At 29.7% G+C, this 16,723-nt stretch overlaps 2 protein-coding genes across 2 annotated transcripts in view; one reads left to right on the forward strand and one right to left on the reverse strand.

Annotated features, from left to right (window-relative positions):
- The window catches only part of LOC119574561, a 12,188-nt gene extending 3,469 nt beyond the window's left edge, over positions 1–8,719 (reverse strand). Inside the window, exons 1-9 of the mRNA XM_037921834.1 lie at positions 6,092–8,719; positions 4,248–4,448; positions 2,682–2,830; positions 2,363–2,491; positions 1,619–1,800; positions 1,069–1,261; positions 697–871; positions 261–440; positions 1–140 (exon numbers count right to left, since the gene is read on the reverse strand). The exon at positions 1–140 is cut by the window's left edge and continues 79 nt beyond it. Coding sequence (XP_037777762.1) covers positions 1–140; positions 261–440; positions 697–871; positions 1,069–1,261; positions 1,619–1,800; positions 2,363–2,491; positions 2,682–2,830; positions 4,248–4,448; positions 6,092–8,678 — 3,936 coding nt within the window. The 5' untranslated portion in view covers positions 8,679–8,719. The remainder of the gene's footprint in view (positions 141–260; positions 441–696; positions 872–1,068; positions 1,262–1,618; positions 1,801–2,362; positions 2,492–2,681; positions 2,831–4,247; positions 4,449–6,091) is intronic.
- Positions 8,720–8,970: 251 nt separating this feature from the next.
- LOC119574040 (thioredoxin domain-containing protein 12-like) lies at positions 8,971–16,461 on the forward strand. Its single transcript, XM_037921130.1, has 5 exons — positions 8,971–9,057; positions 9,497–9,605; positions 11,830–11,943; positions 12,512–12,553; positions 15,931–16,461. Exons 1-5 carry the CDS (start codon positions 8,971–8,973, stop codon positions 16,077–16,079), a joined length of 501 nt encoding a protein of 166 aa, XP_037777058.1. The 3' UTR covers positions 16,080–16,461.
- Positions 16,462–16,723: the final 262 nt, after the last annotated feature.

The following is a 16,723-nucleotide window of genomic DNA, read 5'->3' on the forward strand; positions in this document are numbered from 1 at the left end:
CAGTGATGAGGCTGGTACATTGGGGTCAAGAGTAGCAGAGGCTGATGTGGAACCACCAGCTGTCAGTGGCAGAAGGTGGTCCATCATGAGGTCCTTTTCCCCTAGTAGCGTTATATAATCCAACTGACTTGTATCTGTTGCTGTTGAGAAATAATATTAAGATTATGGACTTACATATAGTGCATCTAATTGAAACGTCTCATATTAGAACATAAAAAGTGCTATGAGAAACTTAATAGATATACACTGATCAAACTCACTCAGAATGGTGTGGTTCTTCAGCATGTGCTGACGAAGGTTGAACTTAGAATTATAACTCTTATCACAGGTATCAATAGGGCAGTGATAAGTTACTTTATTATTGTTCTCTTTGGTTTTCCCTTCATGCTTCTTCAGGTGGACATACAAACTGCTTTTTGCTGTAAATTTTGCATTGCAATCTGCAAGAGATAAAATATTTGTTTGAATTATAACTAAACACATTGGAATTTATATTAATCATATCAAGTATTACAACCCAAAATATGTAAGTAACTCTATATGCAAACCATAACACAAACACTTGAATTACGAATTGGTGATTTTTTATTACTTCAAAGTGACATTTATAAATTAGTTGAAGACATTAAAACTAGTAACTATTTATGCAACAAAAGAAACCATTCACAAAGAAAAATTGATTTCCCCATTACATACGTTCGACGGGACACTGGAAATTCCTGACACCAGTATGGATGAGAAGATGGCCCTTTAAGTGCTCGGATCGCAAAAATGACTTCTGACATATGGTACAGGTGAATTTTCTGTCATTTGTATGTTTCCGCTGGTGGCGACTCAATTTACTTGCACTTTGGAAAGACCAATTACAGCCCTAAAAATTAAGACGATAATTATTTACATATGCTGCTATGTATCAAGCATAGGATAAACATTTATTCTTTAAACAATGTATAATCAGTTATTAAGAGATAAGACAAATGAAAAACAGTACTATGTCTCTTGTCTAATACAGTACCAATAACAACAGTGTCCAATAAATAATCAATGAAAAAAGTATTGAGCATCTACCTCATATGTACACACAAATGGTCTCTGGCCAGTGTGTACCCTCATGTGAGCCTTTAGTCTACATGGTTTATCAAACTTCTTCCCGCATCCTGTCCACTGGCATCGTAATTCTTCTTCCTTATGATGACTGCGCATGTGTGAGGTTAGGGAGTTTGGGGTGAAGTATGATTTACTGCAGCCATCAACTCCACATCTGTCCAACAAGTAATGATGTAAGATAACATTAAGACATGTCTTACTAAGCTGTTATTAAGTATTATTAAAAGAGTATTAACTGATCTACTTAGATCATCATCATAAAAGAGACATTCTGTTTGAACAAGCAAATGTTTTATATACTCTTTTTATATGGGAGGTTGGTTTTCATTGTTTGAATGCAAAATATCCAAATAAAATAACTAATTCAAATAACCATCATCACTACTTTCCAATCACAAAAAATATAAATTTATATCAATAGCATTATATCACAAAAGTTAATTTCATTACAAAACCACAGAAACTAAGATCATGTGATTTAGCTAAAATGACCTGATTATGCAAAACTTACTTATATGGAGCCTCTACATCTTTGTGGGTCTTCATATGGACCTCTAACTCTCTCCTTGTATGAAATGCTTTTGTACATTCTGGCAGTGAACACATCCAGCACTTTGGTCTTTGATGTAATCGAAGATGTGTGTTGAGGTTGTACACAGTGGTGAACCTTCTATTGCAATTAGGTTCTGAGCACTGAAATCAGAATACATAAACAGATGAATTACGGGTATTGAACTGCATCTTTTTTTCTTTTCACATTTAACCCTTTTCCGACGGGTGGCATGTATGTACATGCCATGGCATGTCTGGATTATCTGCCGGGGGCATGTACTTAAAAATCAAGTTACACGAAAAATCAATTAGGAAACTGACCGCATGGCTAATAAAATTTCATAGAGATATTCCCTGACTGCTTCCTACTTGAATGTTATTCCAACTCTGCATTTCTAAACCTTGTAACTTGTATTTTCTTTGATACCATGAGTTTTAAGTGCAACCACACTAGGTTTCACTTATACTGTATCAGTGAAAGCTTTCACACATTTTTTAAAATAAATTTTATAAATAAACAAGTTTGTCTATTTGTAAGATTTATCAGAAGGTAGAACTTCTGGTGTCACAATACCTCTTCTACATCAATTGATATTTTCCATAATGTTGCATATGACTGATGGTGAAAGATTCAAAATGTCAAATCATGAAATAAGACGTAGCAGAGGCTGCTAGATCATACTGGGGAAAAAAGTATACTCACTGCAAAATCTCTTCTCTTAAGATGTGTTTCAATATGTCTTTTCAGCTTATACCATGTGTAAAAAGCCCAATCACAATTTTCATAGCTGCATTTGTAGGGTCGGATTCCATTATGACTTAAAAGATGTACCTTTGAATGAAAAGAACCATTTTAATTAACAATTATTTTGCAAATGGAAGATGAAAAAAATATCTACAACTTGTTTCTTTACAGCTTAATGCCATAAATATTAAGATAACAGTGATGAGATCACATATGCATATGTAGTAGTTTCAGGCCATAACACAAAAAAGAACCTTCCAAATGCTTCATTGATTACCTTTAATGATGAAAGCTTGGGGAAATGTTTACAGCAACCCTTTATTGGACAGAGCCAACGCTTCCCACCTTGTGGCGAAGGCTCACACTGCAGTGAATCTATATGAATACCTAATTCTTCCAAAGCCTTGTCTGCAACCTCATCTGAAACTACAAGAACAGAAATTAGATACTTCAATAATTAACCCTTTGCCACCGGGTGGCATGTACGTATATGCCATAGATTGCCTGGATTATATTCCAAGTGTCATTCATGTGCATATATGTCATGGTGCACCGGTTCCGTTTTCCAGGGGCATGTACGGTCATGCAGCACACGCTAGCCCAGGCAGTGAGGCTACTAAGAATACAGCCCAGGAAAGAGGGCTTTTGTATCAGGAAACCACCTGGTGGCATTGAGTTAATAAAATTACAGTGGGAACAAGGGGATATTTCCTTAATGACAGGTAGAAATGTAAAGTTAATGCTAATGTTTCCAGCCTGAAGACAGCCAGGTTTGAACAGCAGAATTCATATCTTAACTTGTGAAGCAAATTCTACACTAAGGACCATATACAAAGGCATTACATGACAGCAATATTCACTACAATTAATACACTGGCAACTTGTAAGTACCTGCAGAATACTTATCAATAGGATACTTAAAAAAGTCTTTTACCGTAAATATACATACACCCTACTAATGCTAATACTATTTCTTGATAAACTTTAAAAATATCCTTGAGGATGGTTTTCCACACATGTTATCTAAAGAAGATTGGTTTAAACACTGTATATTGTGGAAATTTTAGGTGCTGTGTTATATATATTTTGTAATGTATATATTTTTCATTACTCTTATATAAATATATACAAACACAAAAAATAAGCAATAAAAAAATAATAATAATAAATAAATAATAATAATAACAACAAGGCATAACATAACACATTACTGTCAACAGATAAAAATAAAAAAATAAACACCTACTGAAAACTTACCAAAAAGCACTGCCTGCAGTAAAATGTTTGTAAAGTGTTGCAGTGAAGCTCCATCTTTTGTTGTCCTTCAACTGATTTCTTGCCTTCTTCACCCACAAACCTTTACCCAGATGGCTTACACCTCTCACATTCTCACCATATCCTTATGCATAGTAAACTGCTATCAATATGATGTTTTTCCCCAAGTATAATACTATCCCATGTACAACAAATTCCAATGATTCTATCGTAAGAATACATTTGACTTACTAAATATATATGGATGATGTAGTCTTTTCATATATCCCATATCAAAAAAATCTGAATAAGTTACAATGAAATGGGTACTTAATCATGTAATAAATATTAAAGGTTCATCAAAGGCTTATGTGTAAGTTGAATTCAACACAATCATACATAAAGTTAAAGTTACCTATGCTATTTCCTATCATTTTCATCCATACTATCTATTATATTTTATGTGAAAATAAAGGCAAAGGGAAAATAATTTGGGAAACCAGACTCACCTTAAATTTCACAAAGAGAAACCAAATTAGGATCCAATTAAGAAGTAAAACCTCTACTAGACTTCAAGTGATTCACATACCTATACACATTTCAGGGTTTTCATCATTAACATCTTCATCATTCTGTGTAGTTGTCGATGAAGAGGGAGAATGTGCAGAGGTCTGAAGAAGGTCTCCGGACACTAAAGATGAGGCAGACAGCGTGTCTAAGACAGAAGGGACTGAGACCATGGTAGGTGGAGCACCAGGTCGCAGAGAAAGCCCCACACCTTCATTTTTCACTGTGGAAAATGTTGTTCTTAGCTTCCAGATATAAAGATTTGTGAGTGTGTGACTGTGTGTGTGAGTGTGTATGTGTATGTGTATGTGTATGTGTATGTGTATGTGTATGTGTATGTATGTGTGTGTGTATGTGTGTGTGTGTGTGTGTGTGTGTGTGTGTGTGTGTGTGTGTGTGTGTGTGTGTGTGTGTGTGTGTGTGTGTGTGTGTGTGTGTGTGTGTGTGTGTGTGTGTGTGTGTGTGTGTGTGTGTGTGTGTGTGTGTGCGTGTGTGTCAAAATAACAAAATGTTTCATGAGTATGTGAGTGAGTGAGTGTGTGTACTGCATACTTTGTGGGTTGTACATTATGTTACATACTACATCTAGTTTAAGTCATTTACCTACAAGTACAAATTACAGTACTAGCATCAGAGTTCACACAGCTTTGTGGTAAGACACATAAATAGTTACTGATATGATACCAATAACAACTAATAATTTACATAAATTAGGTCATACAGACAATAACCCTAATTAAGGCAATAATGGCAGTCGTACTAATAAAAATTATGATAATCCTTTACAGTATGGATGCACATCACAAACTTTATTCAATAATCCAAATTGCCAGGTGTGCCTTTTGGGCACTGCCCAAGGGGAGGGTTGATGGGAGGCTTTGCCCCCTAACACCCCCAGGCAAACATGGTCTTCACCTCAGTATGCACAGCTAGATAGAGTTGATACTCAGGAGCACTGAGTGGAGTTAGGCTGTGAGTGATAGTTTCCATGACCCTTTTCCTTTCAAAGTGATTACATTTATCATAACATAATGTGATGTCTATTGACAGTTTTATGGGACTTCCGGTTGAGCATGTGCAGTGTGAAATTCTCCCTTTACCCATGGAAGGGTAGAGTGAATGATTGACATGTGGGAGCATCTGATGCAGAGTCTGTCAAATGCTCTCTCCTGCTGTGAATACAGGGAGGATGCTTTGTTTCCTGGGTGGAGGTTGGGACACAGCCCCCTGCATTAGACAGTATAGTGACAGCAGATTTTGAGAATTCCACACTGCACACACAGGACTGGAACTCTTGGAAAAATAGTCAATAGACATTGCACTGAGATACCGTAAATGTAGCCATAGACTTTTCCTTTATTTGTGGTATTACAGTTTGTGTGCCCAGATTATTTCTTGTACAGATGACTACAACTTTTTGTCCTCTACAAATATATTACCTTCGATATGTCCTTAGTGCATCCATACCATAAAAAATAACCAATAATTAACAGGACAAGAATAATAATCAATAACTGATAATAAAAACAATAATAATGATAAGAGTAACAATGAATATAATATAGTAATAATAATAATAATAATAATAACAATAATAATGATAAGAGTAACAATGAATATAATATAGTAATAATAATAATAATAATAATAATAATAATAATAATAATAATAAAAATAATAACAACACTAATAAATAGGTTAGTATGATGATTTTAACATGATAGAATAATGATAAATATAAGAGTTGGAAAAGACAAAATTAATCTTCTATTTTATTTCTAGCAATTCAGCAATAAAAAATATCACAAAATAAACAAACAAAATAGAGAAAGACTGCACACTCATCATAGTTTCACAAGTACTTACACTGTGATTTGTCAGGTGAGGTGATGACAGGTATACGTGAAGCTCTGCCATCTGAACTAGTAGATGGTGGGGAAGAATCCACCTGGGTTTTCTGTGTAGCTAAACTGGTCTGTATCCCTTTGGCAGTTGTTATGACAGCTCCAGATGTAACTGGGGGCTTTCCTGTTAGCCCTGATGCTGAAGTAGTTACTAAAACTGGTGCTGTTCCTATTAAAGATGACCCTACACTGTTACATGTGACAATAGCACTACTTGCATTTGGACTCAAAGCACTTGTAACAGGAGTTGATCTAGCAGTTGCAGCAGCCTGTCTCAATAAGGCAAGTTGTCCCTGTTGCATTCTTGATATGGGAGCCTTGACCTCCTGAAGGACCTGATTGATCTCAAAGTTTTGCGGCCCAGAACTACCATCCTTCCCTCCAGATTTAGCCTGGCGGGCTGTCCCCTGATGTACTTCTTGAATTAGTCTATGTGCCGTGTGTGCTGAGCGCAACAACTGCTGTGGAGTAAGTCCCAGTGGTTCCAGGTGTAGCTCCTGAATACTTGAAACAGCTCTAACTAAATCACAGGTATTGATCTTGAAGACAGTGTGTTTCTTATTTGATGAAACAATGTTGACTGTTGTGAGATTTGCTTTACGATCTACTGTAATTGTTACATTAGCAGTACCAGGCTTGTTTGGAGGCTGTACTGCAACTACTTTCAATGGAGTCAGAGTTAATGGAGTACTTTCTTTTGGGGCCCCAATGGTCTTGGGTGCCATACTGTTTGGCTGGGGTGCCTGTTGCTGGATCTGTTGTCCTGGTGTAATTAGGGGTCTCAGAATGAAAGCTGGTCTTGGCAACTGTGCCCCGCCCACTGTTGTGGTTGGAGTAACACTAGTGGGTACAACAGTAGCTGAAGAAGAAACTGGTGGTGCTGCTAACCGCAGCTGAACCATTCCAACCGGTAACTTCTTTAATTCTGCTCTAACCAGACCTGAAGGAATTTTAAGTAGTCCTTTTGGAGCCATATTGATGGATGTGGTAGTAGTTGTAGTTGCTGCAGTAAGATTTACCATTGTACTGTTGACAGGAGTGTGTATCAAGTTACTACTGTTGGTAGTCACTGTTCTAGACATAATATTATTTATGTCACTCACATCCAGTATTGAAATAGGAACGGAGGTTGAATATGCATGTGAAGTTGCAGTTGAAAGAGTGGTTTGTGGAGGTGGCATGACAGTTGATGTCTGTTGACTTAGAGAAAAAGTATTGGGTGTAGTCTTATCCTGAGATACTTGGTTCTCTTTGGGTTCTAGTTTTACTAAAAATGTTCCAGGTGATATGCTTCTTTCTGGCTTTGGGGGAGTTTTGTTTAGGTTCTCAAGCATGTCACTTGCACTTGAACTCTCAATCTCTAGTGTATCATTTGATGCATCCATTGCTAATATGCTTGAGAGCTTGCTGTCAACCTCACTATTAGGACTAGCAAGGATATCTTGTGGCATGGTGCTGCTGTCATCGCAACCTCGTGACCCAAAAGGATGAAAATTAAAATCTTCTTCAATCTGATTTGTAACCTCCCTGTTCCTCTGGCTCTCAGCCTTCACTGGGGTTTCATCAAAACCCAGTGGCCTTGATGCCATATTTTCGATTTCTTGTGGACTCATGAGTTTGATAGGCTGAATGTTTCTTACCATAAGATCAAGCTCGTCGGTGGACTCCTGGCTTGTGCTTACATCCTGTGTGCTTGATGACAGGGGGTCACTGCATTCCATTGGCTCCGGCAGAGATTCACCTTCTCCAATGGCTGATCCTGAACCTACAGTTTCCTTCTTTTCCATTGTGACAGCCAGGAGCAATTCCTGGGCATGCCTCGCCCATTCTTCCTGAGCCCCTGGTAAGAGCAATTCTTCAAACAGGCCTCTATCTTCTGTTGATAACGAGGGCATATTTTCTATCTTTTTTGCCCCACATTTCTTGTTCTGATCCGTCAAAAGCAACTCCTCGAATAAACCCTTGTCTACCTGCATCAGCGTTTCTAACTTTTTGGTGAAACTATTTCGGCGACTCCCACTTCCACTAAGGTTGTCACCCATATCTGGGAACGTAAACTGGCTTGGTAATGTACTACTCGATGTGCCTGCATCATTTGCTCCATCTTTGGAAAATACAAGCCCATAGTCCTGGCCACCCACGTGGAACTGCACACTACTCTTGAGATTAAAAAGGTCACTGATGTCAATTTCTGAAGGCTTGATCTCAGAGTCGAAGTCAAAGCTTGACAAACTGTCACTCCGCGTTTTGAGCCATTCCTCGATGTGCTGGAGGTCCGCCCCCAAATCACTGGTTGGATCCACATCTTCCTCGCCCGCCCTCAGCATCCCATTTATAACGTTATCACTGTCACAATTCCCATTAATACCCCCGCTATCACTGCCGCCATGTTGCGTTGTGGCGTTGCTTATGGAGGGCGTTCGGGATAGAGGCGCAACCCCTTGCCCATCACACCCCGCCGTTTCACTACCTCCATTCTTGAGGATGAACACACGTCTAACCTCTCCAACATCGTCGCGTGAAATGTTTAGGGTTCCGTTGTGTGACATGTGAACCCCCGTCTCGGAGTTACTATGGGGTCTTCCGAGAGAACAAGGATCAATGGGAAGCTCGCGCGCTAGACGGAGGCGGACGCTGAGTGGCTAACGCTGAGCCCGAACGACGAAAAACGAGTCTTCGCCGCGATGGAATGTCCTGAGGCTCGATTTTAATTAACAGTTCTTTGTTTACATCTTACTTTGATCTGTTGCAACGGGTGTCATGCGACAAAAATGCATTTGGGGGTATAAAAGTGTCCATTGGTGAGTTTTGTATACTTCAAAGTTGCACTCTTTTCTGACTATGGCAGTTCTAAGAGATCGCCCCATGAATGAGTTTCAAAACGAGTCTCGTGTTTCGGCCATATCTGTCCCTGTTCTTATCACAGACGTAGGGATACGAAATGATGCACTATTTTTCTCTTGAAATAGAAATAGAAAAAAATGAATAATTGTTTTGTTTAGCCATATCGAGCGAAAGACTACCTTTGTCAGTTTATACTAAATGTACAATATGAGAATTCTTGCGGTCTTTGGTTTCAAGATGGTTGAGAGGGAGACGTAGAAGTTTAAGCCTCTAGAGGCACAAAGCCCAAAGTATGGATATTAACAAGATATATGTCATAAGTAATAACTTTTGTTGTTTTCAGAAATTTATTTTCTTGAATACGAATCACGACTACCAAATAACAAGGCATGAAATCAGCTGTTGTTACGTAATTGCAGCGTCATCGTTACGTCACGACCTCAAATCCGACGGGTTATAAGAACGCGAAAGTTCGGCTTCTGGCGGCGTGTGGCAGCCCCTCACCAGCTGACAGTAATAACAGACATTCACGCCGCGACTTACGAGGAGGATGGACTGTTGTGCATTGGTCTCCCTTATCGTGTTAGCTTGTTTTATGGGACAAGCTTATGGGGACGATGATCGTGGAAGAGGTGAACATGATTGGTAGCTATTTGTTATGTTATCTAGTACCAACAGAGAAAGGAAATTCATGCGTCGCTGTTATATGCAGTATATTATTTATAATAAAGGGTAACTGCAAGTGTTTCTGACACTTGATCCATGATACTAATCTTTGGTGATGTGTACCTGACACGTGGCATTACTTACAATGGAAAGGACAAGATGAAAAGTTTTATATGATTCTATAATGCATTTTATTGTTAGATTTATTTGAATTACAAAGAACATTGTTGGTATTAATGTTTATGTGAAACACAAAATAATATAATCTTTATTGGTTTTCCCTATTATTTACCTATTTAGCTAATTTATAATGTGTTTGAATATTAAAGAAACATTAAAGAAATAATATTATTAATGTTTATGTAAAAAAGTTTCATGTAATTTTCAGTGATTTCACCATATTTGCATATTAAGCTAATATATAATGTATTCCATTGAGAACATTAAAGAAATTTTATTAATGGTATGTAAATACAAATTATCTATACATGAGCCTTCTAACTGCAACAAATATGTTAGTAATGGTAGGAGTAATTTTGTTAGGCTAACACCTGATAAGATAAAGATTGTAGACCTTACTGTTGATATATTGACAAAATAAGGAGCCATGGTATATACACTAGAATATAAATTATGTTTTTTTATGTTTATCATAGCTTTGAAAATCTCTTTTTCTATACTTCACCTTTGTGATTTTTAATTTATAGATATAAAGTTTATCCACAATTTTCATTGGAAAATAATGATGGAACAACATTTAAGTTATAAGAAAATAATAATTACTCACAGATGACAACAATGTTCACTGTTCATGAGCAATATGTGACTGGAGATTGTGTTCACACTGATGAAAAGTATTTTAATAACTTACATGACTGCTCACACCACACAGGAGCTGATGCATAGGTCAGTTAAATGAAGCATAAAGATAGCAACTAAAGACTGTGAATTAATGTGATGCTCAGTGACTCTGGCTTGAGGGACCTAAATTCTGATCTAACATTGAGGAGTTTGAGTATCTCTTGAGCTGTAAGTAAGTAGGACCCTGACTATTCCTAGCACATAGTAAGAGGTGGCAGCCTATGGAATCTGTAGTTGTAGCCTATGTGTCACTCAATCTCTCCCATATTATTATTATTATTAATATTGTTATTATTATTATTATTATCATTATTATTATTATTATTATTATTATTATTATTATTATTATTTATTATTATTATTGTTATTTAGATCTGAGACTCTGTATCAACATACCAACCTGTGGAGCCCTCCCATTGGCAGTGAATTGTAAACTCTATGAAAACCCATTCTAATATAATAATGATAAAAGAGAGCCACACATCTCATAAATTTCCTCCATTTCTCTATAATATAAGAAAATGTATAAAGGAAAATAGTCCAGGGGATCTTGTTTTTAGATGCAATTCAGCATTATGCTCATTAATGGTGACTCAGGTTATGGTGTTAGTCTTAGTAACATATACAGCAATAGGTTATTCAAATTCTGTATGATATATAAGTTAGTTGGTACTCAGTTGCAAAGATCTTTGCTTGAGTTACTGATAGTTCATGAAGGCATAAGGTGAAATTGCAGGGTAAAAGAATGAAAAGGCCAAAGGAAATAGAAAATCAATTGATGCTGTAGCCACTTGTTATGATAAGAATCAGAGAAGATAAGTATTGAATTTTACTTTATTAGAAGACTTCAGTGATTGTATTAAACTCAACTTTGACAATTACAAATACAAATATGATATTAGGGTTGATTATTAAGATTAACCCCCCAAAAAGACATAGGAGTATACTGTATGCCGCAAAGTTTTCAAAGGAAACCTCATCAGATGGTATTCATTGAGCATTACACCTCATATAGAAAAATGAAGTAGTAAGTAGTAGTAGCAGTAGTAGTATGACTATCATTTAGTGGTGTATGTATTGACAAAATAGATTTTAAAAATTCATATTGTATGGAGAAAAATGCAAACACTACTGACAATCAGTAGAAGTGTGAAATTAAATCATGGAACATAAGTGGATTGTGATGAAAAAAAAAGACATTGATATACAGTGTGACAGAGCTTGGTTTGCCAGTTTTATTTACCAGTACTGTTGCAGTACTATCTCTTAAATTCCAGTTGACAAATATATATATTTAATATCATGAATTTATTTTGGTGTTTCTTTCAGGTCTAGGAGAGAAATTTGACTGGCACACCTTGGAGGAAGGCCTAAAGATATCAGAAACAACAGGCAAACCATTAATGCTTATAATACACAAGTCATGGTGTGGAGCATGTAAAAGTTAGTAAAAAAAGGGGGATTATATCTATATCTATCCGTCTATATATCAGTCTATCTACATCTGTCTATCTATCTGTCTCTTCATTTAGACAAGCATGCCAGCACTATATATATATATATATATATATATATATATATATATATATATATATATATATATATATATATATATATATATATATATATATATATATATATATATATATTAGTGTGTGTGTGTGTGTGTGTGTGTGTGTGTGTTGGTGTGTGGTGTGTGTGTGTGTGTGTGGTGTGTGTGTGGTGTGTGTGGGGTTGTGTGGTGTGTGAAAATTAATAATTTTACTGGAACCCCATTAAGGGAAGTAATTGATTATGAATACTGAATTATTCTATGATTTTCAAAATTTCAGATGCAATATTTTATGTTAAATTTTATGAATGAAAATTTTTTATTATTCTTAATTTTTATTTTTTATTTTTTTTATTTTATTTTTTAAAAGTTTTTAAAAAATTTTGCTGCTTCATCAAAATTTCTGGAAATATGAGAACTTTGTCATGGTAAACTTTGGATGATGGGCCAAAAGGGGAGAATACCCCGATGGAGGGTACATTCCACGCATCCTCTTCTTAGGTGAGTAAACAAATTCTGTCAAGCTGTAACTGTGCCCGTCATATGTCCATTGTTATTTGTTACACTATAATAGCAAGGTTTTTCCCTACTCATTTTTTATTGTAGTTTTAATTTTATAAAATATATTATATATATATATAAAATATTATTATATATATATATTTAATATAATTTTATATATATATAATATAATTATATTATAATATATATATATATATATTATTTTTTTTAAAATTTATTATATATATATTTATATATATTTTATATATTTTTTTATATATATATTTTTTTTATTATTTTTAATATATAATATTATTATAATTTATATATATAATTTTATATATTATTTATAAAATTTATATATATTATTTATATATATGTGTTTATTTATATATATATATTTTTTATATTATTATTTTATATTATTTAATATATATTATATATATTTATATATATATTTAAAATATTATATAAATATATTTATATATATTATTATATTTTTATATTTATAAATTTTTAAATATTTTATTAAATATTTTTATTATATATATAATTAATATATATATTTTTATTTATATATATTTATATTTTATATATTATATATTTTTTATATAAAATTTTATATTTATATATAAATATTTTAATATTATATATTTATAATATATATATATATTATATATATTTTTATATATTTTTATTATATATATAATATATATATATTATATTATATAATATTTATATTTTAAAATATATATTTATATATATATAAAATTTATATATAATATAAAAAAAAGAATTTAAAAATAATAAAAAATTTAATTTATTTTTTAAAAAAAAAATAAATATTTATAATTTCCATTTTATTTTAAAAATTAAATTTAAATTATTTAGTTTATTTTTATTTTTTTTTTTATTTTTTAAGGATTAAAATTATAATATATATTTTTTAAAATATATAAAATATATATATATATTATATATATATATTTTTAAAATATATTTAATATATATAATATATATATATATATATTTTATAATAAATTAGAATTTTATATAATATTATTTTATTTTAAAATATATATAAATATATATATATATTTATATATATATATATATATTATTATATATATATTTATATATTTTAATTTTTTAAAAAATATTTTATATATATATATAATTATTTATATATTAAAATAATATATATTATATAAAATAAATATATTTTTATATTTATATATTATATATATATATTTATATATAAAAATATAATTTTTATATTTTATTTAAATATAATATATATATATATTTATAAAATTTTTATATATTTTTATATATATAATAAAATATATATAATATATAAAATATATATTTATATATATTATATATATATTTTTAATATATACTTATATAAAAAATTTATATATAATTTTTATATTTATATATATTTAAAATATATATGATATTATATATAATTAAAAATATATATTATATTTTATTTAATATATTATATATTAAAATTATAATATATTTATATAAAAAATATATATATTTTAAAATTTTTTATATATATAATTTTAAAATAAATTAAAATAAAAAATATTTTTAATATATATATTTATATTTTATAATATATTTTTTATATATTTATATAAATTTTTTTTAATTTTATATTTATATATATATATTATATATATATATATTTTTATATATATTTTTATATATATATTATTTATTTTATATATATATATATAAAAAAATATATTTTATATATATATATTTTTTTTTAATATATTTTTTTATAATATATATATATATTTATATATATAATTTTTTATTTTTATAAATATATTATATATATATTTTTTATATATATATATTTATATATATAAATATTTATATATATATATTTTAATATTATATTTTAAAAATATATAATTTTTAATATATTTTTTATATTAATTATATATATATTTTTTTATTATATTTTATTTTTATTTTAAAATTTTAATATTTTAAAAAAAATATATATAATTTATATTTTTTTATTTTTTTTTAATATTATATATATATTTATATATATTTTATATATATAATATATATATTATAAAATTTTAAAAGATATATAAATTTATATTTTTTTTTAAATTATATATAATATTTATAATTATTTTATATATATTTTATATATTATAATATTTTTATATATATTATATATTTTAAAATTTTTATATATATATATATATTTAATATAATATTTAATATTATTTTTTTAATATTTATATATTTATAATATAAAATTTATAAAACATATAATTTTAAAATATATAAAAATTTTATATAAAATATATATATATATATATATTAAAAATTATATAAAATATTTTATAATAATATATTGAAAAGAGAAACCCCAAAAAAACAGTAGAAAATAAAACAAAACCGTAACGTTTCAAAATTTTCCTTCAGATTTCCTTTAAAGACAAAAAAAATCGAAATGGACCATTATCCATTTCGTTTTATTCGTCTGAAAAAGGAAAACTCTTGAAGAGTTCAAAAAGTTAGGTTTTTTATTTTCATTTTCTCTGTGGCTGTTTTTTTTTTCATCTTTGGTACACGTTACTGTTTTTTGTTTTTTTGGTTTTATATATTTTAAAATATTTATAATATAATTTTATTTTATATTTAAATTTTTTAAAATTTTATATAAAATTTATTTTGTAAAATTTATAAAATAAAATTTTATTTATATAATTTTATATATATAAAATATATTTTATATATATATATATTTTTATAAAATATATATTTTATTTTTTATATATTTATATATAATTTTTAATTATATTTTTTTTTTTTTTTTTTTTTTTTTTTTTCCATATATATATATTATAAAACTTATATATAATATAAAATATATATATATATTATATATATTTATATATATAAAATATTAAAATATATATTTTATATATATTATTATATATATAATATATTTTTAAAATTTTAAATTATTTATTTTATTTATTTATTTTTTTATGATGAAGAAGATTGAGTAATTGATATGAAATGATAGGAAATTGTTTAAGAACACATCTTTTTTTCTGCGTTCACAAAAATGCATGAAATCAGTAATTTTTTTAAATTTATGCTCCTTTGAAAAAAACTTTTATGAAAACAGTCCTTTTTTAAGGGAAAGTATGGATAGCAAGGGAGTGTTTCCCAAATCTTAATCCCGCTAAAGGAAAAGCATATTTTTTAAATGAGAAATAGGGAAACTTTTTTTTTTGGCCCAAACCTTTTTTTGTGCTTTCATTTTCTATTTTACTAACTTCTTTCATCTCATTATTCTTAATACTAGTTATACTACATCTTTTCAGATTCGGAAGGCAACGTCCATCCAGAACTGTATAATGTAAATGGAAATTCCAAGTACAAATATTTCTACTTTGATGATAAGTCTGTAGTAGCATCAATGAAGGAAGCAATCAAGGCATTATCTCCAGCATCAAGAGGAGAAGAGCTGTAGAGTGTGACATAGCATGAATTTGTATGCAAAGCCTTATATTTTATCCATGACTGATATTCCAAGAGAATGTAAATGAGTTAAAGATGGCTAACTTTACTATTTTTTTATTCTTTTTTTTATATTACTATGCTTTTATTTTTCTTAATAGATGTAACTATTTTGTAATAGATAACAGACCTTGTCATGTCTTATATTTTAGTGCAATACCAAAGAGAACTTTATCCAGCTTTTAGACTTTTAAAAGCAATGAATAGTTGTTTTAGCTTACTTTTTGTTCCTTACTTTTATCAGATTATATGTATATTACCATAATTATTTCATTTTGTGTGGAGAAGACTACATAAATTTGATTAAAAAAGGGTGGATTTTTTTGCTAAAAAGGAATTGAAGGGTGATTAGAAAAAAAAATCTATTTGAATTTTTTTTTTATTTTATTTTTTTTTTTACTTACAGTATTTTGGAAAACTTGAAAAAAATTTTTTTTATTTTCCAAAAAAAATTCCAGTAGATTTCCTTACAATTTAAGTAAATTTTTCAGTACCACAAATTTTAATATATTAAAAATTTTATAATATATATATATATATATATATATATATTAATATATCATATATATATATATATTATAATTATATATATATATT

The sequence above is a fragment of the Penaeus monodon genome, chromosome 6 (genome assembly GCF_015228065.2).
Source record: "Penaeus monodon isolate SGIC_2016 chromosome 6, NSTDA_Pmon_1, whole genome shotgun sequence".
NCBI lineage: Eukaryota > Metazoa > Arthropoda > Malacostraca > Decapoda > Penaeidae > Penaeus > Penaeus monodon.